This window comes from Bos indicus x Bos taurus, chromosome 4, assembly GCF_003369695.1.
Source record: "Bos indicus x Bos taurus breed Angus x Brahman F1 hybrid chromosome 4, Bos_hybrid_MaternalHap_v2.0, whole genome shotgun sequence".
In the NCBI taxonomy this organism is placed as follows: Eukaryota; Metazoa; Chordata; class Mammalia; order Artiodactyla; family Bovidae; genus Bos; species Bos indicus x Bos taurus.
The window spans coordinates 42766953-42791604 of NC_040079.1; the positions used below are offsets into that span (position 1 = coordinate 42766953).

The 24652-nt window shown below is 52.7% G+C and overlaps 1 protein-coding gene across 1 annotated transcript in view; it reads right to left on the bottom strand.

The window, feature by feature from the left end:
* Nucleotides 1-2886: 2886 nt before the first annotated feature.
* NUDCD3 (NudC domain containing 3) overlaps nt 2887-24652 on the bottom strand; it is a 70738-nt gene continuing 48972 nt past the window's right edge. Inside the window, exons 4-6 of the mRNA XM_027539253.1 lie at nt 17439-17582; nt 7541-7729; nt 2887-4640 (exon numbers count right to left, since the gene is read on the bottom strand). Coding sequence (XP_027395054.1) covers nt 4530-4640; nt 7541-7729; nt 17439-17582 — 444 coding nt within the window. The 3' untranslated portion in view covers nt 2887-4529. The remainder of the gene's footprint in view (nt 4641-7540; nt 7730-17438; nt 17583-24652) is intronic.

Below are 24652 nucleotides of genomic sequence, written 5' to 3' on the forward strand. Positions count from 1 at the left end.
GAGCCCTGCTACCCTCTCCACTGGAGGAAGCCTCTGACAGTGTCCTGAGGAACCCCGTATGCAACCTCTTGATAGGAACGTGGTCCAGAGACTGGGAGGGGCACAAACTCCCCACCTGCCTGCTGCTTGCTCTCCTTTCTTCCTTCCTTCCTCGCTCTTGGACCCTGAGTGTCCTGAAATGAGGTAGAAGGAATTTGGAGCACAAGAACACAGCCTCCTTCTCTAGCAAGCACCGCCAGCCCTCTCCTGAAGGCAGGCGAGGGCCAACACGTCAGTGGGCCCCAAACGCACTGCTAACCCACTGGTTGGATTCAGGGTGCTCCGCCAGGGTGGGTGGACAGCACTGCTCAGACCCTGGGAAGCATCTGGATTCCCGCCTAGTTTCTGGCCCTGTAGGTCACATCTTAAGTCCTCCCAGGTGCTGGTACTGATGCTTGTATGAACCACCGATGTGTGTGCTGACACCCCTGGAAGGAGCTGGCACAAACCCCACACTCAGGGTGGCTCCTGTGGATGCTTTGTGCTCAACGGATGGGGCTGTTTAAGAACACAGCTTCTGTGGGGCTCGGCAGGGCCCTTCTCCTCCTTCCTGCCCCTGCCTCCGCTTCCCTTTGCTGTCCTCTGCCCTCTGCTGGCACCTTGCACCTTGGACTGAGGTCTCCCACCCTGGGTCCTCTGCACCAGCCCGGTTCTGATGGGTGGTCATTGAGAATGCTGGCACCTTCTCCACCACAGGCCCCGCTCTGCACCCCCTCCCTGGCCTCTGTTAACCCCAAGCCCCCTGTGGGCACTCTGTAGGCCAGACAGACCCTCTTTGGGGGCTGCTGACTCCCCATGCCACACCTCTGCAGCCCAGGCCCATCAGGGGACACTCTAACCCTAACACGATGTTCCTGACCCTGGTCCCTGCAAGGTCATAACCTGAGCAGCTTCCCAACAACCCTGTCCCTCAGGCAGCAGGCTCGCCATCCCTGCAGGAGAGACCTCTGCCAACCACCCACCCTCCATCATCGCTCCGCTGTGGCTTCTGAAGTGCCCTCTGGGGCCTCTCTCGGAGTGTCTGGGCTGTCAGAGTTTCAGTGGGTGAATGGTGCTGGGGGATGCTTTGCACCCCTTCAGCATCTATATGCAGAGCCAGACCATCTCTGGGATGATGCGAGAGCAGAGGCAGGGGGTCCCACTGGGAATGAGGGCACAAGTGGGGCCCAGCTCACGCCTCAGTGGTGACAGTTCCCCTGTGGCCATTGTACACGGGGAGTTTAAGCCAAAATGTCTCTAATGCCCCAGCCGGTGCTGGCCAAAAGCCTAGGATCCCTCCCAGGAGGAACAAGGACAGAGGTGATGGAAGGCCTGGCCTGAGCTCCCTGGAGAAGCCCTGACTCACCCTCGGGTCGACACCTCTCTTGCAAAGGCCTCCTCCAGAAACGACAGGCCTGGGCCTGCTCTGCGGGAGGACGGCCACCTCAGGCCCACGGGTGCCCTGTAAAAGGTGGTATCTCCCTGTGCCACCAGGTTGACCCCTCTCAGCACCACCAAGTCTGAGTCACAGTAGCCAGACTCTCCCAGCGGGAGCTGGAGGGTGTGGTTTCAGACGTCCCCTCCCCACGCCAATGGCAGCAGATGCCAGATTCCGCAGAACAGGGCTGGGAGAGCAGGGAGTGGCGTCCAGTTCAAGGTTCCAGGGGCAGGGAGATCTAAGGCCCCACCTGGCATCTGACGCTCCTTTTTCCCCTTTGAAAGCAGACCAGTGATCCAACCTTGAGTTATAAAGAATAAACCCAAGGATGTAGATAAAACCAAGCTCGTGTGGACAAGCTGAGGGGTGAGCTGAGCCTGAAATCGCAGATTATTACTTTTTCCTCGCCCCTGAAGTTGTGATAGGGACTGAAGGAGAGGCTTGGGATCCCTAACCATGTCCAGGGGGCATCATGCCAACCTCATGTCCAGGAGAGGTATGCCTGGGAGCAGCCAGGCTTGGACAACCTGATTCCCAGGCCACGGGGGACCAGCGCCATGTGTGTGCCACTGTTCGGGGCAGGGGCTCTGCTCTGGCGCCTGCCCTCTGTCCAAGAGGGAGAGAGTGCTTACCAAGGACTGCTTCCACACCCACACTCCACTCTTTATTCATGGAAACAACGTGTCCGCCCTGGATTGAGATTGCTGCCAGCTGGCCGCCTGGGGAGCAGATTGGAGGTGGGTTTGGGTCTGTTCCCCAGACTGTGCTCTGAGTGGTCAGGTCTCTGTAAGGCAGCTGCCACCTCCTGGACACATTTGCACACAAAATACTCCTGACTTCTCCCTCCTGCACACTTCGGAGACAAACTATTGAAGACGGTGCTGTCCTTCCTGGCAGATTATTTCTGTCCTGGGAGTTTGCTTGGTAATTTCACTGTTGAACTGTCTACTTTCTTCATTCATTCAAGAAATACCCACCAGGTTCTGCCCATTGAGCTCGGCCCCTGGAATGAGGGTGGGGGTGGGGGGAGGCCACACTGGACAGCCTGCGATGTAAATGAGGCACCAGGACGTGCCACAAGCCTATTATGCCTGGAGGGGTGCAGGCACAAGCATGAGCCCAGCATTTTGGGGCCACTGCAGGTAAATGGGGCACCAAGGACCCTCTGGCTGAAGTCTTTCGAATCCTGCTTGGAAATGGATGTGAGCTCTAGAGCTACAATCATTTTTCCTGATCGAAAGCTTATTATGTTTCTGAAAGCTGTGTGAAGTCTTGCCAGGATGCAGGCTGGATAAGAAACAGCTTTGGGAGCTATTTAGGAATTCCCATTTTGGTGTTTGCTGTATACATGGGCCTGATGGCTAGAATTCGGGTAATGACCACATAGTGAAAACCGTCTTGGCAGAAAATATCACACACAGACCCAGAAGTGCTTAAATACAGATTTATTGCAAACCAACACCGGAGACAGGGTGATTTCGCAGGCAGGCACCCCATTTTCCTTGGACCTCAGCTGATGGAGCTCAGTGGCCAAACTGCTCCTGCCGTGTCTGAAGAGAGAAAACAGGCAGAGTGCACAGGTCCAGGGCCCAGGCCAGCAGCGAGGGGCGCAGGCAGCCCACAGGATGGCAAGCCCTCCAGCCTGCCACTCCCAGATGCCGGCAAGCTGCTATTACCCCCAGTGGGGTGGGGAGAAACGCAAACACTTGAAAATAAAATCAGGCAAAAGGAAGACAACTGACCATGGAGTCCACAGCTCCCAAACAGCCAAGGTGCAGGCCTCATACCCCACCTGGTGACGGCAGAGGACCCCCTGGTGGTGGCGGAGGGGAGGAGACAGGCACGGCGCCAGAACGGTTCTCACATAGATGGGTGAGACCTCTCACTACGTGGGACAGGTGAGACCCGGAGGACGCTGAAAGGGGGCCTCAGCAGCTCCATGACCAGCCTTGGTGACGACAGCCAACAACAGTGCTCCGTGCCCCCTTGGTGGTGCTCCCACCAGTCACCAGGTGTACACACCTCCCGTGATGGCACAGGAGCAAGCAACTGCTTCCCAGGGATGTGTCTACAGGGCCCTGTGAGCCAGAAACCTGCCCCCACACACGGCAATGAACCAGCTCCCACCCACGCAGCTGAAGGGGGAAGCTTCTAGAAGGAACGTCCCCAGCCCCAGGACTCCTCCTCCCCAAGTCCAGCACACAGAGCTCGAGGGCAGGTTCCAGGGTGCAGAGGCCTGCAAGGTAACAACCAATAGGGCAGCCGCGCAGTCCTGGCAAAGGGCAAGGGCTCTGGGTCCTGGGAGAGCCGCGGGAGCAGGGCCCCAAGCTCTGGGTGGCACAGTCTGGCTTCAGCCAAGAAAGGACCCGGGGCTGCAGTGAGCAGTGGCACACCGTGGGGTCTCCTGAGGGCGCCTGGCCCAGCTTGCTCTGACAAGAACCAGTCCCCCAGGGGAAAGTGCCAGGCCGGGGGCAGCAGGACAAGCCAATCAGAAGACAGAGATCCTGCTGTGCAGGGCCTGAGGCCACCAGAGACGCTTCCAGCATCCGGAATCAGAGACCAGCACCCTGGTTTCCGTGGCTCCCCGATGAGGAAGGCAGGGGACACATACAAGCAGATGGGCAAGACTACACAAGAACACACCCAGCAAGAGGGCAAGGCGGCAGCTTCCCCAAACTGGCCCTGAGCCCAGCCCTCAGCCTGCACATCCCTGCCTGCGCTTCCACAGCCGAGGGGCACCCACGCCCGCCCGAGCGCACGGAGAACAGCAAGCAGAGAGCACAGGAGCAGAGCAGCGAGTGCAGGGAGGGAGGGAGCGGCGAGCGGCGCCTGCAGGGCCCAGAGCTGTGCCCGCTGGGACAGCCCCTGCTCCCCACACCCCTCGGCAAGGCCGCACAGCCCCGCCCTGCTCTCAAACAGTCAGGAGACGCAGGGCCAGGGGTGGAGGCCGGTTCACCCTTGAGAGAAAGGATGGCAGAGGTGAACTAGACAGCGAGTCCCCGGCAGGAGGGAGCTGAGGGGCGCGGCCGAGGCCCCGCTTCCCTGCCAGCGAGGGCGTCCTCTCCTCCGGTCATTAAAACTGCACAGCCCCCGGGGAGATGTTGAACATGGCGGGGTCGAATCGCTGGCCTCGGAAGGGAGAGCCTTCAGCGTCCCACCCCTTCTTCAGCATCTCATGGACTTTCTACAAACAGAAAACAGAGAGGTTACTGTAGTCACCAGGCCTGCACGTCCCAGAGCAGAGCTCTGCTCTGCTTCCTCTGGAAAAGGACCTGCCTGGGCTGACAGCAGACCCTCTGCGAGCCCCTGCTCCCCACATTCGGGTTCCACCCCATCCTGTCCCCAGAGCAACACCGGCCACCTTCCTGGTTTGGATGCTGTCCCTGCTCACCAGGAGTATCTGTCCAAGCTCCAGAGGGCCTGAGGGCCACAGCCCACAGAGCCGACTGAGCTCTAGAGAGGGTCTCTACTCCCCTTTCATAGGGACAAGGTGGGTAGTCTCCAGGCCTGTGCTCTCAGATAGTCTAGGAATGTGACTCAAAGGAAGAGACCTCAGGATGTCTGACTGTGTACCCACCAATCACCGATCCCACAGCCCCTGGGGGCAGGGGCCAAAGCTGTTATCAAAGGTGGGCTCAATCATCCCAGTCTGGACCACCAGCCTTTGGGGTGGCAGCAGGAAGCTGCTCCCTGTCCCCTCCCACATCTGCCCTCCATGTCCTCCCTGCAAACACACTGGGCTGGAAACCCTCTCCCCTTCCTTCTGACCAGGAGAAATGAAGAGACGCACGGCCACAGGGCCAGAAAGCCCTGCCCACCTCTTAACCTCCAGGCCGACAGAGTGAGCTGAGGGGAAAGCTCCTGGTGTCTGACAAGACTGCAGGGCTCCTGACGGGGCCTCCTCTGCCCCGTTACTCCACCTAAGTGGTGCAGCAGCGAACACGTCAGACACGCAGTACATACTGCGCTCGGCTCGGCACACCTGACACACGCCAAGGACCTTCAAACAGCACCTGGCACAGCTGCCCACAGGCCGCCCGAATAGGGGCTAGACGCCCAGCCCCGCCCACCTGCGCGCCTCCGGGCGCCGGCAGCCACAGGGCGAGCTGCATCCCATCCCTCCTCCTCCGGCTCGTGCCCACCGCCCGCTCTGAGTCACCTCCTCCTCAAGCTCTCACTGCACGCCCCTCATCTGAGCATCTTGAGACAAACCCTCTCCAGTGAGCTCTGCCTCGAGACACACCCTCTGAGCTCGACCCATGGTGATGTCCCCATACCCCTGCCTTGCCATGGGCAGTCTGACGGGCCCTCTTGCTCCAGCCCCACAGGGTCCTCAGCCCGCTCTCTACACTGGTCCTGCCCCAGGCCCCTCACTGCCACCTCCTACTTTCTTAAGCCCCCTCTCCTCCCACCACCCTCAACCAAAGCCACCTGCAGCGTGCTGACTATCTTCTCCTTGGGACGCTCTCCTCCGGGGACCACAGTGACTGTGCAGGGCTTCAACGCCACAGAGGCCAGCTGCCTCACCACCAGGCCACGCCAGCTCTGCCGGATCCTCATGCCTCCACGCTTTCCTCTTGGTTCCAAACCTGCTCCCCACACTGCGTGTCCCTCAAGGCCCCATGTACCGAAGACAGTCCAGGGGGACACCTAGGAGGCCAGCCCTGTATGCAGACGTTCGTTCCCAATCCCTGCTGAGCCCAGAGGAGTCCCAGACAGCAGTGCTGGTGCCCCTGCCTCTCCTAACACAGCCCTGAGGTACTGAGCCGTTCAGCAGCAGGTCAGCTGGATGAGGGGTCACCGCCTGCACCAGCATCCAAGGGCTCCCGTGTGTCCACTGAAGGCCTCCACAGGGCACTGCATTCAGCCAGGCACTCATGCCACCATGGTCAGCACTGCCAGGCCCTTGACAAGTCCTGCTAGAACCAGCACCTCTGACTCAAACCACGGAAGCCTTTCCATCAGACCAGCATCTTCAGGTTTCTTCAGATGCTTCCTGGATCTGTGGATCCCAGCCCTGAGCTCATCAGCAGGAACCTCTTGCTTCTTATTTAGACCTCATGGCCTAGTGCCTGCCCACTCTGGGGCCGGACATCCAAACTTTCAACAGCTGCCCAGGGCCCTCTCCTGTCAGGTCAGTGTTCAGACTGCTCTTTCATCTGGCGGCTACAGGCAAATGCAGCATTAACTGGATAAACCTGCCACCTAAACGTGCACAGAGGTGGTTGCACCCCTTGTCCTATGTTAGGCCAGCTCAGGGATTACAGCCTGAGGCCACCTTCCACAGATGAGACTACCAGGTGCCTGGGAGCCAATGGTCAACCACAGTCCTGGCCTCCAGCCCCATAAGCCCAGGTAAGGTTGGTGAACCAGATCAAGGGACGATTCAGAGACTCAGGGAGGGATGACAGACAAGCCTAACACCAGCTCAGGGTTCAAACCCCACCCTGCTGCCAGACCAGCTACAGGACCTTGAACACGTGCTGTGACCTCTACACCTCGACCCTCCTCTCAAATCCCCATGCGGTTCACTTGGGACACTGAGAAAGGAACTCTCTTCTCTAAACAGCCCCTCTTGGGAGTATCAAACAGGAGAAAGACAGCACGAGTCTAATCTTCCTCTCTGCCACCACAGGCTCCAGATGAGCCTCCTCTCCAGTCACTGATGTCCTCCTGCCCTTCTTGGGCTACCGGCCAGCCACGCTTCTCAGGCCTCTGACTTCGAAAGTGACTTGGAAGAATTTTCTTCCCCCGGGTCCTTTGTGGTCAAAGCTGCACCGGACCTGAGGTAGGGCAGGGCCAGGCTGTTCCTCCTGTGCTGAGGGTCTTGGAGGGGCTGAGGGGAGGAACAGCCCCAGTGTGTGAGGTGAGAACACGCAGCATTACCAGGACCCTCTGGAGAGGCACCTCTCGGCCCTGCCACCTGGGCTCTCGGTCCAGGCACGGAACCAGAGCCCCAGCCCAGGCAGTGACCAGGCCCAGGCTGCCGTGTCGGGACCCAGGAGGCAGCTGCAGAGACAGCAGCATGCCCGGTCCACCCCAGCTCAAGCCCCAGGAAGGCCCAGGAAGTGTGTGTGCCCGTACCAGCTCGTGGCTCTGCGGCTTGCCCTGCAGCTTCTGGTGGTAGTCGAAGGTGAGCCTGTCCAGGACGGCGTGCTCCTCCTCGTCCACCGTGGCCATGGAGCGCTCCTTGTTGATCTTGTCGATGTCGATCTGCTCCTCGCCCTCCAGGATGGCGCTCCACCAGTACTCACCCACCTTGTTCAGGCTCACCTGGCACACGAGGGCAGAGACAGGGTCAGGGCTGGGGAGGTGGCACTGGGGACCCGGGGAATGTGGGGACACTGGGGATTCCATTCTCCAGAACTGGGACTGAGTGGTGCCTAAGGTCCTTGTCTCCAGGTCCTCTCAGAAAAAGTGACCCCCCGACGGGCATCAGCAACCCTACCTGCTCAGCCACCAGAAGCCCAGCTTGCTCATCAGAGGGGACATTTCCAGCTGCTCTGAGCTGCACCACCCGTGGTAACTGGCCCCTGTCACAGCCTCCCAAGCTGCCAAGGGAAGCTTGAGCCCAAACAGGAGATTCTTTCAACACCCACCTGTGGAGCCCCACTAGCTCACCACCCCTACAATGACCTTTCCTGCTTCCAAGTGCAGCAGCCAGTCTCCTGCCTGCTGGGGGCACTTGGAACCCAAGGGACCAAGCATTCAGCCTGACAGACTCCCCCACAACCAGACGCCCAGGCTTCTTTGTCCCACTGTCCTCCTTGGCCTGGCCAGGGCGACCACTGCGTGTGAGTCACTTTCTGCCCAGCCTCATGGTGTAGCCCAGGGAGGAGACAGAAGAGTCAGGGGGGCATGAGAACTCAGAGACAAGGATGGCGGAATAGCAGGGCTTGGCCTGAAGGTGAAGCCAAGTACACGCATCCCAGCGTCCACACAGGGAGGGTCCAGGGCACACCCCTTCCTATACCCAGCAGCTGGGTTCTTGGGGAAACTCTCTATCAGCTGACCAAGAATTGACAGGTGAGCTGCGAACCTACCTCACATTGTCCACTCTCGGACAGGATGAAACCCCCAGTCACGCCCGAAGATGTGCAGAGGTGATAGAGATTAGGAGCCCACAGCAAGAGCAGCTCTTACTCAGAGAGCCATGAGGACGGTGTGACTGGCTAGCGGGCAATCCTGACAAGTGACATCTGTGCAGATACTGCGTGCTCACAGGCCACAAGTCAGCCTGCCCCATGGCTCACGGGCTGCGGGGGGCAGTGCTGCCAATTCCAGCCCTCTGTCCCGGTGCACCAAGAGCCCCTACGGAGTCCAGGTCCAGCAGAGCTCAGCCCCAGGCACTGAGAGCGGCTGAGGTGTGGGCGCTGATAGGGCAGGTCATGCAGTGGAGACAGCTCCAGAAAACCGCGAGCACAGAATCAATGTCAGTATCTCAGCCCAGTACACAAGGCTGCCCCACTTCTGACCATCATGGGTGGACGTGGCTGTGCAGATGGCAGGGGTGAGGTGGCAGGGGCCCTGCCCTCCTCATCAGATGAATGGCCTCTACCCTGCCAACACCACGGTTTCCAGTCAGAGTGAAGTCTCTGTGTCCAGATGCTCTGCCCAGCTGCTTAGCCCAGCTGCTCAGGCAGCTTTTTGCCCACTTACTCTCCTGCTTGCATGCGTGGACCTGACCTGGCCCTCCAAGACCCCAGTGCCAAGCTCTGAGCCCCATCTTCATGGAACTGCAGATCTCTGGGTCAGTGCAGTGAAAGGCTTGAGGGGGAAATCCACTCTCTTCATATTATTCCAGGAGAGCTTCTGAGGAACAGTCAGCCTTCTATCCACTGACTCAACCAACTTCAGATCACAAATATTTGGGAAAGAAACTTCCAGAAAGTTTTCAAAAGCAAGACTTGAACTTGTCTCCTTCAGCCACAACTCTTTACATAGCATTTGCATTGTATTGGGTACATCCCATGAAGTATGAGAGGGGATGTATGTAGGTTATGTGCAGACACAACACCATCTATATACGAGATGAGAGCATCCTTGGATGTGGGTATCCTCTGGGGGTCCTGCAACCAACCCCCTGAGGATACTGAGAGACAACTGTACTTACAGAATATAAATTTCCAAAGAGAACAAACCCTTCGGATTTATTTTATTCGTGTCTTTGTTAGTGATCACTGATCTCAGCAGTGATCTCATTATCACTGCTGAGCTCTCTCTTAACGTGTATCATTAGCATTAATCCAAGCCCTGTAAAATACACACTGTTACCTCTACCTGGAGTCAGCGCCTCACCTGGATTGCCCAATGCCACAGGCAGAGCAGAGCTGCGCTCGGGCCAAGAGCCCTCAACGGCACTGTGGGGGGGCAGCTTGAACCCCACCCCGGTGCTCTGCTGCTGGTCCTTCTCACACAAACCACATGTGGGGTGTCCCAGACAGGTCCACGCACACCCAGGCCTAACACGGCTCGGGGGCACCACGGGACTGATCCTGACGAGGAGCTTGGTGGGCCTCACTACCTGTGCCTCCTGCCTCCACAGAACACGTCTGCGAGGGCACTCTGCACACCCAACAGGCATTAAGATGAGCCTAGCACCACCTTTAAGGTGGAATTCACATCAACATAGAATTAGCCATTTTAAGGTGAACAATTCAGTGCATTCTGCATTCACAGAGGCTGTGTCTAGTTTCAGAACATTCTTGTCATCACAAAGAGAACTTGTACCCACAAGCGGTCACTCCCCACTCTGCCCAGAGGCTTGCCCTCCCCCAGCTCTGGCAACAAATCATTTATTTGCCTTTTCTGGACACTTCCCAGAAATGGACCCAAAGGCTATGTTTCCCATGCCTGGCTTCTTTCACTCAATGCGATGTCCTCACATTCCTGTGCTAGTGGGTCAGAACTTTATTCCTTTTCCAGGTTGAGCAATACAAAATGTAGCACCCAGAGGACACGGGGAAAATGTTCTTGGAATGGGGCTGAAGGATTCAGGTCTAAAAATAATATCTTTGATAAAGCAGTCTGATGGTTTAACATTTGGTTTTGATTTTTTAACAGTTATTTTTTTTAATTGGGTTTGTGGGGGCGTAAGCTGGCACATAGTAAAACTCACTTGTGAGAGTAGGTCCACCCTATGAGTTTTGACAAATGCAGCCACACAGCCACCACTATCAAGCCACACCCTAAGTTCCTGGTCCCCTTGTCGGTGACCCCTCAGCCCGCCACTTGCTTTGCCATCTGGTTGGTCTGTGTCTTGGTCTGCTCTTCTCCTAGCATAGTGGTCTGGTGTTCAGCCATGCTGGGCATGCCTGGAGGGGTAACCCCTTGACACGGTGGGCTGACGCACCTGTGGGTGGCCAGGTGGGCCTTTCTAGGGTTCGGCAGTCACCTACCAGGCTGCCTGCAGGGCTGTGTGTGAACATGTGTCTCCCTTCCCCTTCGTAGACACCCAGCAGACACCAGGGCTGCGGGGTCCTACGGTAAGTGTATGTGTAACTTTATGACCTTCCCATCAACTGTATGTGTAACTTCATGGCCCTGGTCTCCGCAGGGGAGCTCCAGGGGCTCCACACTCTTGCCAGCACCTGCTACTGTTGATTCTTTTCAGGAGCCAATCAAATAAATATGAAGTGACATGTCACCATGGTTTTAATTGGCATTTCCTTAACAACTAACAATGCTGAGCATCTTTTCATGGACTTATGTGCCATCTCATTTCTTAAAACATTTTATCTGGAACAATTTCAATCTCACAAGTTACTAGAATTGTTCAAGTACAAACAATAGCCACACACCCTTTTCCTAGATTCACCCACTGTTAACACACTATTTTATTACATGCGTGTGTCTGCACACACACTCTGTGTGTAAGTTTATATATATAATATGTGGTAAGTTACATGACACTTGTTCCAGAATCTTGGCCCTTTACCCCTAATACTTCAGTGAGTGCCTCTTCCTGAAGATATGAAAGTTCTTCACTACTGGGCTGGCCAAAAAGTTCATTTGGATTTTTCTGTAACATCTTAAGGAAAAACCTGAACTTTTTGGACAACCCAGTAGAGTTCAGCTCCCCTTGCCTCCAGCACAGGATCCAGTCCAGGGTCTCGACTACATCTTAGTGGGCCTGTCCCCTTTAACATACAACATTCTGCCGCTGCGGTCTTTTGTTGTTAAAATCCATTCTTCAGGGTGGAGGGAGGAGGGTTCGGGATGGGGAACACGTGTATACCTGTGGTGGATTCATGTTGATGTATGGCAAAACCAATACAATATTATTGTAAAGTAATTAACCTCCAATTAAAATAAATAAACTTATATTAAAAAAACTATAATCCTTTGATCTAAATAAAAAAAAATAAAATAAAATCCATTCTTCATCTGGGGTTTGTCTGGTGCTTGCTCCTGCTGACTCAGGGAGGCGCCCCCAGTAGAACCCTGCACAGGCGATGCTGTGCCCCTCCTGCGATGTCCCACCGGCAGGCAAAGACGTCACGTGGCTGCAGCGCCTGGGGGTTCCTCCCTGACCCCCTCTCCCCCGCAGTGGCGGGGAGACTATGCTGCCAGCCCCAACAGAAGCTGTGGGAGGCCAGCAGGGGCCTTCTCTCAGCACCAGCTCCTGGATGTCCAGCATCTCAACAGCTCTCACTCACTCCAGTCCCTGACCATGCAGCACATGGAGCGCCCCAGCCTGGCTGGTCAGGGGTGGCTGCTATGACCTGATAACTCAGCCTTATCCCTCGGCCTTCCTCCAGGTTGTAGCAACTGGTCCCAGATCGAGAATCAGTTTCTCAGGGGAACCCCCAGAGTGCTGGCTGAACAGTTTTCCCAAAATGTCCTCGCAGAAACTTCCAACTCCATGTGGATCAGCTTACCTCAGCACCCCAATCTGTGCTGATGACTCACTGACACTCATCTCCCTCCCCTCCCCTCCTCACAGAACCCTGTTTCTATTCAGGGAGGCAGTGTGCCCGGCAAGAAGACGGGTCCTCGCAGCTGCCCATACGTGGGATCAAGTTTGGACCAAGGAGATGTGTGTGAAAGTTGCGGGTGATGTTTCAGGGGGTTGCCTTGAAACCAGGACAGAAGACAGGCAGAGACAGCAGGGGGCCTGCTCAGCTTCAGGTACTTCTGCGGAGAGAACGTGATCCCCAGCCAGACCACTGACCTCTCAGGGCTTTGCCAGGGGCAGTACTGTTGTGGGGAAACTGCCAGTCTTTGATGTTAACAAATTTTTAAGCTTTAACATTAAAGCGCTGAGGGCCAGACAGAAGCTGGCTATGATGGGGGTGTGGTTGGGAGAAAGTGACCACGTGCTGCCGAGCTTCCTCTACTCTCTCCTTCCACATGGGATGGAGGGGGTGCTTGCTCTGTCCACTGGGAGCGTGGTCCTCTGGTTTGGCTTGGCACATACCTCCTGTTCACTGGGCAACTTCTCTAGAACGGTGCTGGAACATGATGCCTTAGGCCACCTACTTCTCAACATCAGGCCTCAGCTCTTTCTGGCTGGGACCTGGGGATTGGCAATGATGCCAAAAATGTGACCAGCCTGAGAAACATGACAGGTCCCGGGAAACATGGGTACTGAAAGCCAAGAACTTGCATTTCACTCCCTGGACTAATTTCCAGGCTTGGGCTCTTGCCAAAATACTAACATAACTTAATCTGTATTTTAAGCTGAACAGTGGTCCCTCAGGGCCAGGAAAGAGGCAGGTAGCCACCCACGAAGAAACAAAGATGGTGAACCACTTCACAGAAAAACATATATCCTCCCTAGAAAAATGGAAAGGAACAAATGGGATAAATGCAGATAAGTCAGCAAAGATAAGTTAAAATGAACAAGCCCAGTGCTGGGGTGCAAAGGGGCCTGGTGACGTCACAGAAATCTGACATCCTTCAGGGAAGAGCCATGGCAATGGCCAAGGACGACAGTCAGCCTGTAACCCCACTTCTGAGAACTGTAATTTAAAGAAATCATCTAAATATGGGGGTACAGCATGCATTAAAACACTCCCAGGCTCAGGCACCAGACACATAGCAGTGTGAGCTTTTAGGCAAGTGGACAAAGGTCTGCAAACACTGCAGCTCCTGCACTGACTTTAAATGACTCGAGTGTGGGTCATGTCGGCATGTGAACGGGCTTCGCCTCACAAATGGCTACGAATCAGAGACATGGAGCATCACAGGCACGAGGCCATAGCCTGCAGGCGCCCAGAGCCTGGCCATCAGCCCCACCTGCGGGGAGAAACCAGGGCAGTGAGCCGACGCGGGTTCTGGGACAGAACAAGGCACAGGGGGAGGCCCTGGTTTCACGTCTCCGTAACCAAGAAAGGAGCTTGCTTGAGAATCAAGCAGCCTCGTTTAACATTCTCAAGTGTGGGAGGGAGGGAGGCAAGAACTGTCATCCGGTTTTAGCTGCCACCCCTGCCTGCTCTGAAAGGCTGCTTGGGCGTGTCTGATGCGGATCCCGGCTCAGGCGAGGAGAGAGCGGTGGCTGGGAATCAAGGGGCATGTCTGCGTCAGCCTGCCTGGGAGGTGAAGACTCAGGCCATGGGCTCTGGCGAGGTGACAAGCATCCCTGGGGGGACCCCTCTTGTCCCAAGTGGCCCCCACAGAAACCATGCCTTATGATACAGCCTGTGTGAGTGTCCCAGGGCAGCCGTAACAAAGCCCACATATGGTAGGCTTGCAACAAGGTATCTATCTTCTCTGTCTGGAGGCTGGAAGGCCGACATCGAGGGGCTGCCGGGCTGCACTCCCTCCGGAGCTTCTAGGGAACCTTGCCTGGCGGTCATGTCACCCTGTGTGCCTGTGTCTTTTCTTCTTCTAAGGACACTTGTCACTGGATTTAGGACCCACCTGGATAATTCAGGATCATCTTGTCATCTGCAAAGACCCTTCCTCCAAACAGGCCCTATCTGCAGGTTCTGGGGTTTGGCGAGGACATCCAGGGGCCCTTTCCAGTCCACTCAGAGTTTAGGAGGTGGGCCCTTGATGATTTCCCTCAATCGCCCCAGGGCCTAGCACAGGGTCTGGCACTTAGTGATAAGCACACAAGGCTCTGAGCTTCATTCTAAGACCAGGGAACAGAGGTACCATGGGGCTCAGGCTAGTGGGACTGAGGCAGAGAGCAGGCCTGGTGACCGCAGCAGCCACACTGCTTCCTCCAGAGGCTCGAGGGAGTGGCACTGGTTCTTCACAGCAGGTGCACCAGGGTCTTCACACATCCAAGCAGCGTGCTCACTGCACTACAGTATCATCTCAGACACATGGCACTCGGCGTCATCAATAAAATAAATAACTACACTGAAAACACACCAAACCTCCAGCTCCACGAGTAACAGTGTCTCCACAACACGCAGGCATTGGCTGTACCAATGGTCAGGAGGAAGGCGGAGACAGGCAGAGTCCCGCATCTCAGGAGAAAGTGCACGCCAGGTGAGCAGGGGGCTGTGCTGTCAAGAAAGCTCCAGAGGAGGATATGATGCTCTAAACAAGTCCCCTTTCCCTTCTACAACTGCTGCAGCATTAGAAATGTGACACCATCCACGGATAATGAAAGCTACTCAAAGGAACCAGGGAAAGAACCAGTGCAGCGCCCGCAATCCCCGGAGGTTTCTACGTGGACCCTGCGCAGTGAGCGGGAGCAGAATTGAGCCACGCTTACGGGCAGCGACAGGTGTCCCTCGGTCCACAGCTAGGGCTGCTCCTTTATAACTCCTTGAGCAGCAGGTGCCTGGCAAAAGCAAACTGGAAAACTAAAAGGTGGCCAGGGCACAAGCTTCCTCCTGGACCAGAAGAGGACCTGGGCTGACCATGGGGCCTGGGCACATGACCGGCCACCTGGGCCACCTGAGCAAGGCTGGCAGAGACGGCGACACCCCAGTCTCCCTGCTGGCCTAGTGCAGCCTCTCACAAACACCACCACACTGCTACCAGCTCTCCTCCCCTGCCTGCCCCCACCAGGGCACCTTTTGGTTGATAGACAGAGAAGGAGGGAACAGGAGGCCTCCGGGTCTGGGGTCTGGATCCACCCTGAGCAAGCCCTTCACCCTGAGTGTCAGCATCCTGGTTTGTAAAACAGGCTTGCCGAGATGAATCAGCATTGCCAGGCATCTCAGAGAGCCAGGCCAGAGTGCCTGTACGCAATACATGGAGGCCTGAATTACAAGGAGTTAAGGCCCTGGCCACAAGCCACATCTGTGTTCAGGTGTAACTTGTATAAAACACACAAGATGACATGGCTCTGGAACAGGTGTGAAGAAGTCAGTGTCACCTCTTGTGACAAACACCCTAAAGAGTGAGCTACCTGGTAACAACCTCATTTTCACTGAAGTAATGTCAAGTAAAGGGAATCCTCGGTATCCTGATTACAACCCTGACAGACCACGTGGGCTGTAAACAGAGGCTGTGAACCTTCAGAGTCCAGCAACGAGGTCAGTCTTTCCATCCCAGGCACAGGCTCGGGTTTACAGGGCTGAAGATAGCAGAAGTGCCCCTCAGAGGGAGACCAGCACAGCAGCTGCCTGCTGGGACTGCTCTGGACAGTCCATCAACCCCACACAGGTGACGTCAGGCCTGGTGCCCGTGGATAACAGGGCACCCAAGATCACGAGTCTACATTTCTGGGACCACTTGAGCCATCACAGCAGCACCTGTGGAGGGTAGCCTGCCAGCTGCTGGCTCCCACTGGCTACTGGCATGACCTCGGTAGGCAGGGGGATAATGAAACCCTGGCTTTCTACCTCCCGCAACCATGCGAAGTCCAGATGAGACCATGACCGTGAAGGCAATCTGCAAATGGAGGAACTGGTGATAAGAACATGGGCCATAGTTTGGGGAACGGCACTGCAAGTGGGGAGGCACAGGGGTGAAGAGATGAGGGGCTGAGCCCAGGGCAATGAGGGCGGAAATCATCACAACTGTCACACGCTCGTGTTGAGGACAGGGCCTATGCAACAGAGCAAGGTCTAAACAAGACTCTGGCAGACCTGGCCAGCGCTCTGCCACCAGTGTCCCTGCCACACAGAGGGGCTGCGTGCGCCCATGCATCCCGAGCACGCCAAGACCTCCAGCCGACCCAGCACTGGGGGTTCCTCTCTGTTCCATCCGGCATGGGTGTCTGCGAGCTGAGAGAACCCAAACAGAACCCTATGGGCCTGCCAGTTAGGACCAAACAGGCAGGCCCATGGGCATCTATTTTCCAGAGACAAGTAGATCTTGATGAAACTGTACATAAAGAATATTTCTATATAGAATTCTGAGGCTTTTCTTTGTCCAAAGACTTAATATTTTTCTTTTCATCTTTACCCCTTTCACCACACCCCAGGTTAAGCACCCCAGGAGGAGGGAAAAGAATGAACCCAAATATACAGTCTCCCTTTGGTGGAGGAAGCTTCCCTGCATGCTGCCCACTGAACAGGTACAAGGCTCTTATGAAGGAAGAATGTAGTACCTGGAACACATTCCCCTTAGTCTGGATCCCACACCCTTGGTTAGCTTAGCCAGTTGAGACCCCCTTTATCAAATAAGGCTGTCTGAGTTTATTAACTCTGCACCTCCAGATTGGCATTCATGTAAATGATCTGCCTTTTAATTTTTAACTTATTTGGTTTTGCCTTTTAGATATAACTGAATCCCTGGAGAGAGAGGCCTCTGAGACTGAAGAGACACATCCAGTGTGAGCAGCACAGCCACACTCTGGGGATGGTGCCCCGCCACGACCTCCTCCATGGTCACCGTGTGTGGTCTGTGTGTGGGCAGGAGAAGAGACTGCACTCAAGGGCCCCTGAGTTTCTCACTGATAGGGGCTCCACCTCAAGAAGTCAAGCACTGGGACCCCAGGGGCCAAGGCTGCAGATGCAGCAGTGAGTCAGCAGAAGCCCACAAAGGTGCCTTCTGAGCTACGTGGGAAACAACGGGGCAACTCCCCCGCTGCAGCAATCAACATGCTCACAGCCTCACAACCCACACTCACCAAGACGCACTTCCCGGGTTCGAGGCTCCAGAGGGAGCTCTCGGTGTTGATCTTGTGGGTGAACTTCCCTTCCATGAGGACACGCTCCCCATTTCCCTCCAGCACAGCCACCCGGATGGAGCTGCTGCTGAGGGTCACCGAGACCTGGAACAGAGTGAAAGAGAATCACCTTGTGCTCCAAGACAGGAAGGAACAGTGGTTTCCAAGGCACCTGGCTGCACACGGTAGGAGAACAGGATGCAAGACCATGCCAAGCGTCACCAGGTCCACTGAACCAAGAAAATAATACCAATTCATACATGAAGGAGACTGTGTCGTCATGTCCTTCAAGAGAACGCACTTACAGTTTCAATACGCCTAACAGTAACAGGGGGTGCTTTGTGGGAGCAGAATCTCCTCTCCAGTTAGGGGAGACCAACTCCCTGGACGGAAGGCAAGCAGGGCCAGTGTAGCAGGCGGCTACTCTCCCCAGGCCCACCTTGCTGTCTGGGGTCCGGAGCAGTCCCACCCCAGAGGACATGCCCGGGGGCCAGAGCAGCCAGCTCCTCTTCCCTCCAGGAGCTGCTGTGCCGGCTATGGCCACAGCTCGGCTTTCACCCAGGAGGGTGAGGCCAGATCCTCTGGTTTTACATTTTGTCTCTGTTCTCCCATATACTCATTCGCTGGATCTCTGCTCTCACACATCTGTCTTCACACCTGTGCTGGAGCTGCTGGACTAGGGGCTTTGCTTCATGCGTGGATCCCAGCAAGCAGCATCCCAAGTACATTCAGATCAGTAAACAGTCCAGGAAAGAAAACAGAACTACAGGGATTTCCCCACCACCTCCACCACCCCTTTTTCTTTAAAATTTTAAATTCTGTGTTTTATAATGCAAAAATCTTTTTATAATAGTATTTACACAATGTATTCATTACATGAACAGAGGCTGGCTAACTTAGACCTTTCTCACCGGAGCGTGGGGTCAGTCAAGGTGTCAAAACAGTTTGGAGGTGGCCCTCCCATGTCACCTGGTAAGTGCTTATTAAATGCTTATAAAGCACTTGGAAAGATTCCCTCAGTGTCACAGAATTTTCTAAATGGAGTTTACACACACGTTGATGGAATCTGATACTATAACCTACCTGAATTTTAAATAACCATAAATGAGTGATGGAAAGGAAAACGATGTCTGCACACACCATACCCACAGGCCGGCCGAGTCAGGCCCTGTAAGCCCCAGCTCCACTTACACTCAACTTCTGGGAGAATTACCACTTTCTCGACTGATCCTGCTACGGCACAGGCACAACTCACTTCACTCCCAGCTGCCCAACAGCAGCCCAGCTCACTCCTAGATGGGTCCAGACAATCACTGGCCAAATTGTGTCCCTGACCATGAACTCAGATGTGCGAAGAACACTTGATAGAGTGGACCAAGGCTCCATCAGTTGGCCTCCCAGGAACAAGCTCACTTTAACAAATGAAATTCTCCAGCCAGCTTCACCTAACAGGATAATTTCCAAATCTGGGTGAGCTTCCACAACACTTGTCTCTTGTACAAAGGGGATGCACCCAGGCACCAAGGGAAACCAGGCAGGAGACACTTCCAAGAGCTCCAGTCCAAGGCGTCACTCTGAGAACAGGTGGTCATCCTCTGACCCACAGAGATGAGAGGAACAAAACACAAACAGAAAAACCCCGGACAGCACAAGGTAAGTAGGGAGAGGCCGGGACAGACAAGCTTTTGACAGCTCTATGGAGAGGAAGGAGAAGTGTGTGGGGACAGACACCACAGAACAGGGACAAGCACAGCTGCGTGGGGCCTCCGGCTGGCAGTCAGCAAGTACGGAGAGTGGAGGCAGAGCAGCTGAGTCAGTCCACAGGGCAGCTGGGCCAGCAAAGCCCTATCAGGAGAGACTGGAACCCACTGGGTGCCACTGAGCAACAGGCAGCCCAGCTCCAGAAAACCTGGCCAGCAGCTGAGGGGACTGGGTGGACACTGGCCCAGTACACCATAAGGCAAAGCCAACCACCAGTCAAGCCCTCAGCTGTGAGCAGTGATGGGAGGAGCAGACCTCAGACACGTAAAGGAGAAAACCATCATCATTCCACACTCAAAAGAACGAGGACCATATATTTTTTAAATAAAAAAACTAATAGGGAACTAAGGATTGTATCCTATGAGAAAAAGCAGCAGCCCCCAAAGACAGACTTAGGTTAACAACAACAAAAAGGGTAAAGACTGTAGAGCTACCTAAGAAAAAAGGCAATTTTAAAATATGTCCAATTTATATTCTGAGAGACCTGAGAAGATTCTGCATCTGCAGAACCAGAATAAAACACGAAAACAGAACTAGACAAAACAAACAAAAGATACTTAGAAAAAAATAGAGTGAAAATAAAATTTTCAATAGAAAGGAAAGATAAAATAAAAAAGATAAAATAAAAAAACTGGAAGATAAAATAAAAAAACTCAAGGTAGAATAAGAAACCAACCCAGGCAATCAGTTTGGCATCCCAGAAACTATGACAAGACAACGACCCGTGCTTAAGAAAAACATGTCTTCAGTTTGAAAGAACCCACTGAGGGCTGAACAGAAGGAATGAAAGATGACAATTCATATTGCTATTTAGAATAAGTTCCAAAAAGTTCTATGTAACAGGGGAAACGTTTACGCACAAAGAACCAGAATGGAAGAGATTACTACAATCAATAACAGTGGATGTAAGAAAACAAAAGAATGACACCTACAATCATGCTGGGGGAGTCTGCTTATTTGTTTTTGCCACACAACGCAGCTTGCTGGATCTCAGTTCCCCTCCCAGGGACTGAACCTGGACCACAGCAGCAAAAGACCAGGGAACTTTAAAGTTAGAATTCCATATGAACTCAAATCACAAAATAAGTGAAAGGTTAAAATAACTGCATTTCTTCTGCTTTATTGACTACGCCAAACCCTTTGACTGTGTGGAAAATTCTTCAAGAGATGGGAATACCAGATCATCTGACCTGCCTCCTGAGAAATCTGTATGCAGGTCAAGAAGCAACAGTGGGAACTGGACATGGAACAACAGACTGGTTCCAAATAGGAAAAGGAGTACGTCAAGGTTGTATATTGTCACCCTGCTTATTTAACTTATAGGCAGGGTACATCATGCGAAATGCCGGGCTGGATGAAGCACAAGCTGGAATCAAGGTTGCCGGGAGAAATATCAATAACCTCAGATATGCAGATATCACCACATTTATGGCAGAAAGCGAAGAACTAAAGAGCCTCTTGATTAAAGTGAAAGAAGAGAGTGAAAAAGTTGGCTTAAAACATTCAGAAATGTTTCAACATTCAGAAAACTAAGATCATGGCAACCGGTCCCATCACTTCATGGCAAATAGATGGGGAAACAATGCAAACAGTGAGAGACTATTTTGGGGGCTCCAAAATCACTGCATATGGTGACTGCAGCCATGAAATTAAAAGACGTTTGCTCCTTGGAAGAAAAGCTATGACCAACCTAGACAGCATATTAAAAAGTAGAGACATTACTTTGCCAACAAAGGTCCATCTAGTCAAAGCTATGGTTTTTCCAGTAGTCACGTATGGATGTGAGAACTGGACCACAAACAAAGCTGAGCACCAAAGAATTGATGCTTTTGAACTGTGGTGTTGGAGAAGACGCTTCAGAGTCCCCTGGACAGCAAGGAGATCCAACCAGTCCATCCTAAAGGAAATTAGTCCTGAATATTCATTAGAAGGACTGATGCTGCAGCTGAAACTCTAATACTTTGGCCACCTGGTGCAAAGAACTGACTCACTGGAAAAGATCCTGATGCTGGGAAAGATTGAAGGCAGGAGGAGAAGGGGACGACAGAGGATGAGATGGTTAGACGGCATCACCAACTTGATAGACATGAATTTGAGTAAGCTCTGGGAGTTGGTGATGGACAGGGAAGCCTGGCATGCTGCAGTCCATGGGGTCACAAAGAGTCGGCCACGACTGAGCGACTGAACTGAACTGAACTGAAGACACTCAGGAGCACTGTATTTATTACCACACCATCATTCTGAGAAAGTTACTTGAGGCTGTAACATAACAAAATGAGGATGAAACTAAAACAGAGGAAGATCCTGGGTGAAGGAGGGTCAAAGAGTACAAACTTCTACTTATAAAATGAGTAAGTTCTGGGAATCTAAAGTATAGCGTGGTGACTATAATTGACAATACTTGTATATTTAAAAGTGGCTAAGACAGGAGAACTAAGTTCTCATCACAAGAAAAAAACTGTGACTATGTGAGGTGGTAATCTTAACTAAACTGATGGTGGAAATTATTTTGCTACATATATGTATATATATATACACATACACATTTCAAGTATTTATGCTGCACACCTGAACCTACTACAATGATATATGTCAATTACATCTCAATAAAAATAAAGGGGGAGGGGGTAAGGAGGAAGGCCCAGAAAGGATCTAAAACACAGTGAATTTAATCTATAAGTGAGGTTAAAAAAAAGTTCTAGGATGCAAGCTATATAATATTGAACTAGAAAATAATCAGTCCAAATGGGAGTCATGGGTGAAATGGTCTGCAGAGAATGATTTCTAGACAATACAGATTACCAGTGAGAATCTGGGTAATTCTGAGTTTATGATGATAGTGTACTATTTTTGACAAGAAAAAAAAGCAAGACATGAAGAAACTCCAGAAAAACAAAAAACTATTCAAGAAACTCCTGATCCAAAGGGACGTAGTGAAAGTGGAGTAAGTACCACCAAAACAGCCCGACCAGAGTAAAACCAGAGACTGGAGCCCCGAGTGGAAGGGGCAGTGGGCTCAGGCACACACACTCTCTGGGTCCTGATAGATGAAGCTGGACATCAGGGGAAATTCTAGGTCCCCTGAGACTTCCCTGGGCAGCCACCTGCTGGTTGGCAGGCTCAGCTAAGGTGCGGGCAGCAGGGCAGCAAACAAGAGACCAGAGCCTCCCTGGAAGGGCCAATGTGGGCAATGCGAGTGTATCGCCTGTAGGGTCATGATGGTATCAAGTCATATTTGACAAGATACACATAGAAAACATCTGGCAGGACATCCCTGGTGGTTCAGTGGTTAAGGTTCGCTTCCAATGGCGGGGGTGCAGGTTATTCTTGGTCAGGGAACCAAGATCCCACATGTCTTGTGGCCAAAAAACCAAAACATAAAAACAGAAGCAACACTGTAACAAATACAATAAAAAAATTTTTAATGGCCCACATCAAAAATCTTTAAAAAAAAAGAAAAAGGAAAGAAAGAAGAAAAGACCTGCCAAAAGATCCCAGAAACCAGGAATGTGATTTCTGAGTTTGGGGTGGGGGCTGGAATAGGATAAAAAGACAGAAGCAGGAGAGAAACTTTTCATTGTACATTTTTATTGTTTTAAACAGGTAAGTGTCCTATGCATTCAAGCAAAAAAAATTTTTTTAATAGATAAATGCAACCTATTAGCCTTTTCTGCTATGGAAGTTTCCTATAATAAAAGTCTTCCTACATTTTTTTCTAAACGCCTTCTAAGAAGGGAACACTGTGTTGCAGAGCTTTTTAGCACAAATTCCAACAGCTGCATTGAGCTCTGGGGCACAGCATCACTGTACAAGACATGCCAAGGGGTCTTGGTGCTCTTCTGGAAGGTTCCCATAGTGAGGCTAGAGATGACATGCAGCATGGGCATGAGCCCACCAGCCCGCAGGACTTCATTAGTCAATATAGACCATGCACCATCTCCGAGAGGAAAGAGAATATTGCAAAGGAAATTAATTCACTTGTCACTCACTGTCATCCAGTCAGGACTGTGCACAACAATATCATGATATTTTTCCACTCAGAAGATGACTGATCAAACAGAGAAGGGGGTGGGAGCGGGGTCCCGCTCTCTCTTCCGCCACCATCTCACCAGACAGTGTAGGGCCTTAGCAGTTCACATCTCCAGGAAAGTTTTCTCATGTGCCAAGTGAGAGGTTAGACTAAAAATCTCTGGAGTTCAATTTTCCATCATTAAAATCCTATGATTCAATCAAAGGCCATGTTTACAACCAGCCCCAGCTGGCTTTTGCGATCACACAAAGATCTCCGTCCTGACTGCAAAGTTCCTTCTCCCGACTTCATGGCTACGCTGAGCACAGAATGGGGAACTTGGCTGCTTTTCCTGTGCAGAGCAAAGATCTAACTACATCTCATTAATGAAAGAGACCAAAGCTTCATTTTGAGAAATTTTCCTTTAGATTCACCAGCAAAACAATAGAAATTACAAAAATTTAAAAATGGTTGCATGTAAAATAACAACACTTGAACATAAAGCATAACCCACATGCATTTAGCTGTCCCCCACTACACCTGAGAAGCAAACCCATTTCCACAGAAAAAAAAATCAAAAAGGAGTAAAGGAGAGGCAGTGTTCTGAGGCCTCAAGCACAAGCTACAGCTGAAGAAGAGGGGGCCCAGGACCGCCCTCCATTAACACTCGGTGCCTGCCACATCTACCTGTTATGCCCAACATGCCTGCCCCCATCACAGAAAGCTACTTACAAACCCAGAACAACTGCGACTTCATCAGCTGAGCTGCTACCATCACAGCTACCACCATGATGGTATCTGAAAGGTGCCACAGACAAAAACCAAAAATAAACACTGCCCATAGGTAGCTGTGACAGGTGCCGCAGGGAACAACTGGAAAGGAGCCAGTCCAGAAAGAAACTGGCAACTCAGAAAAACCCTTAGGCCAGCAAAAGCCAAGAGATACAAAATAAACTTACTCTCAAACTTTTAAGTGCTGCTGTTGCTGCTAAGTCGCTTCAGTTGTGTCCGACTCTGTGCGACCCCATAGATGGCATCCCACCAGGCTTCTCCGTCCATGGGATTCTCCAGGCAAGAACACTGGAGTGGGATGCCATTTCCTTCTCCAATGCATGAAAGTGAAAAGTGAAAGTGAGGTCGCTCAGTCGTGTCTGACTCTTCACGACCCCATGGACTGCAGCCCACCAGGCTCCTCCGTCCATGGGATTTTCCAGGCAAGAGTACTGGAGTGGGGTGCCATAAGTGAGGCATAACTAAATCTCTTAGATCACTAAAAACTAGAGCGATCATGAATTTTTAAGAAAAATACAGAATTTGAAAGTTGCTGAGGAGAGTATGTTAAAAGTTCTCAGCGCGCGTGCACACACACACACACACACACACGGAGCTCTATAGTATGGTGAGA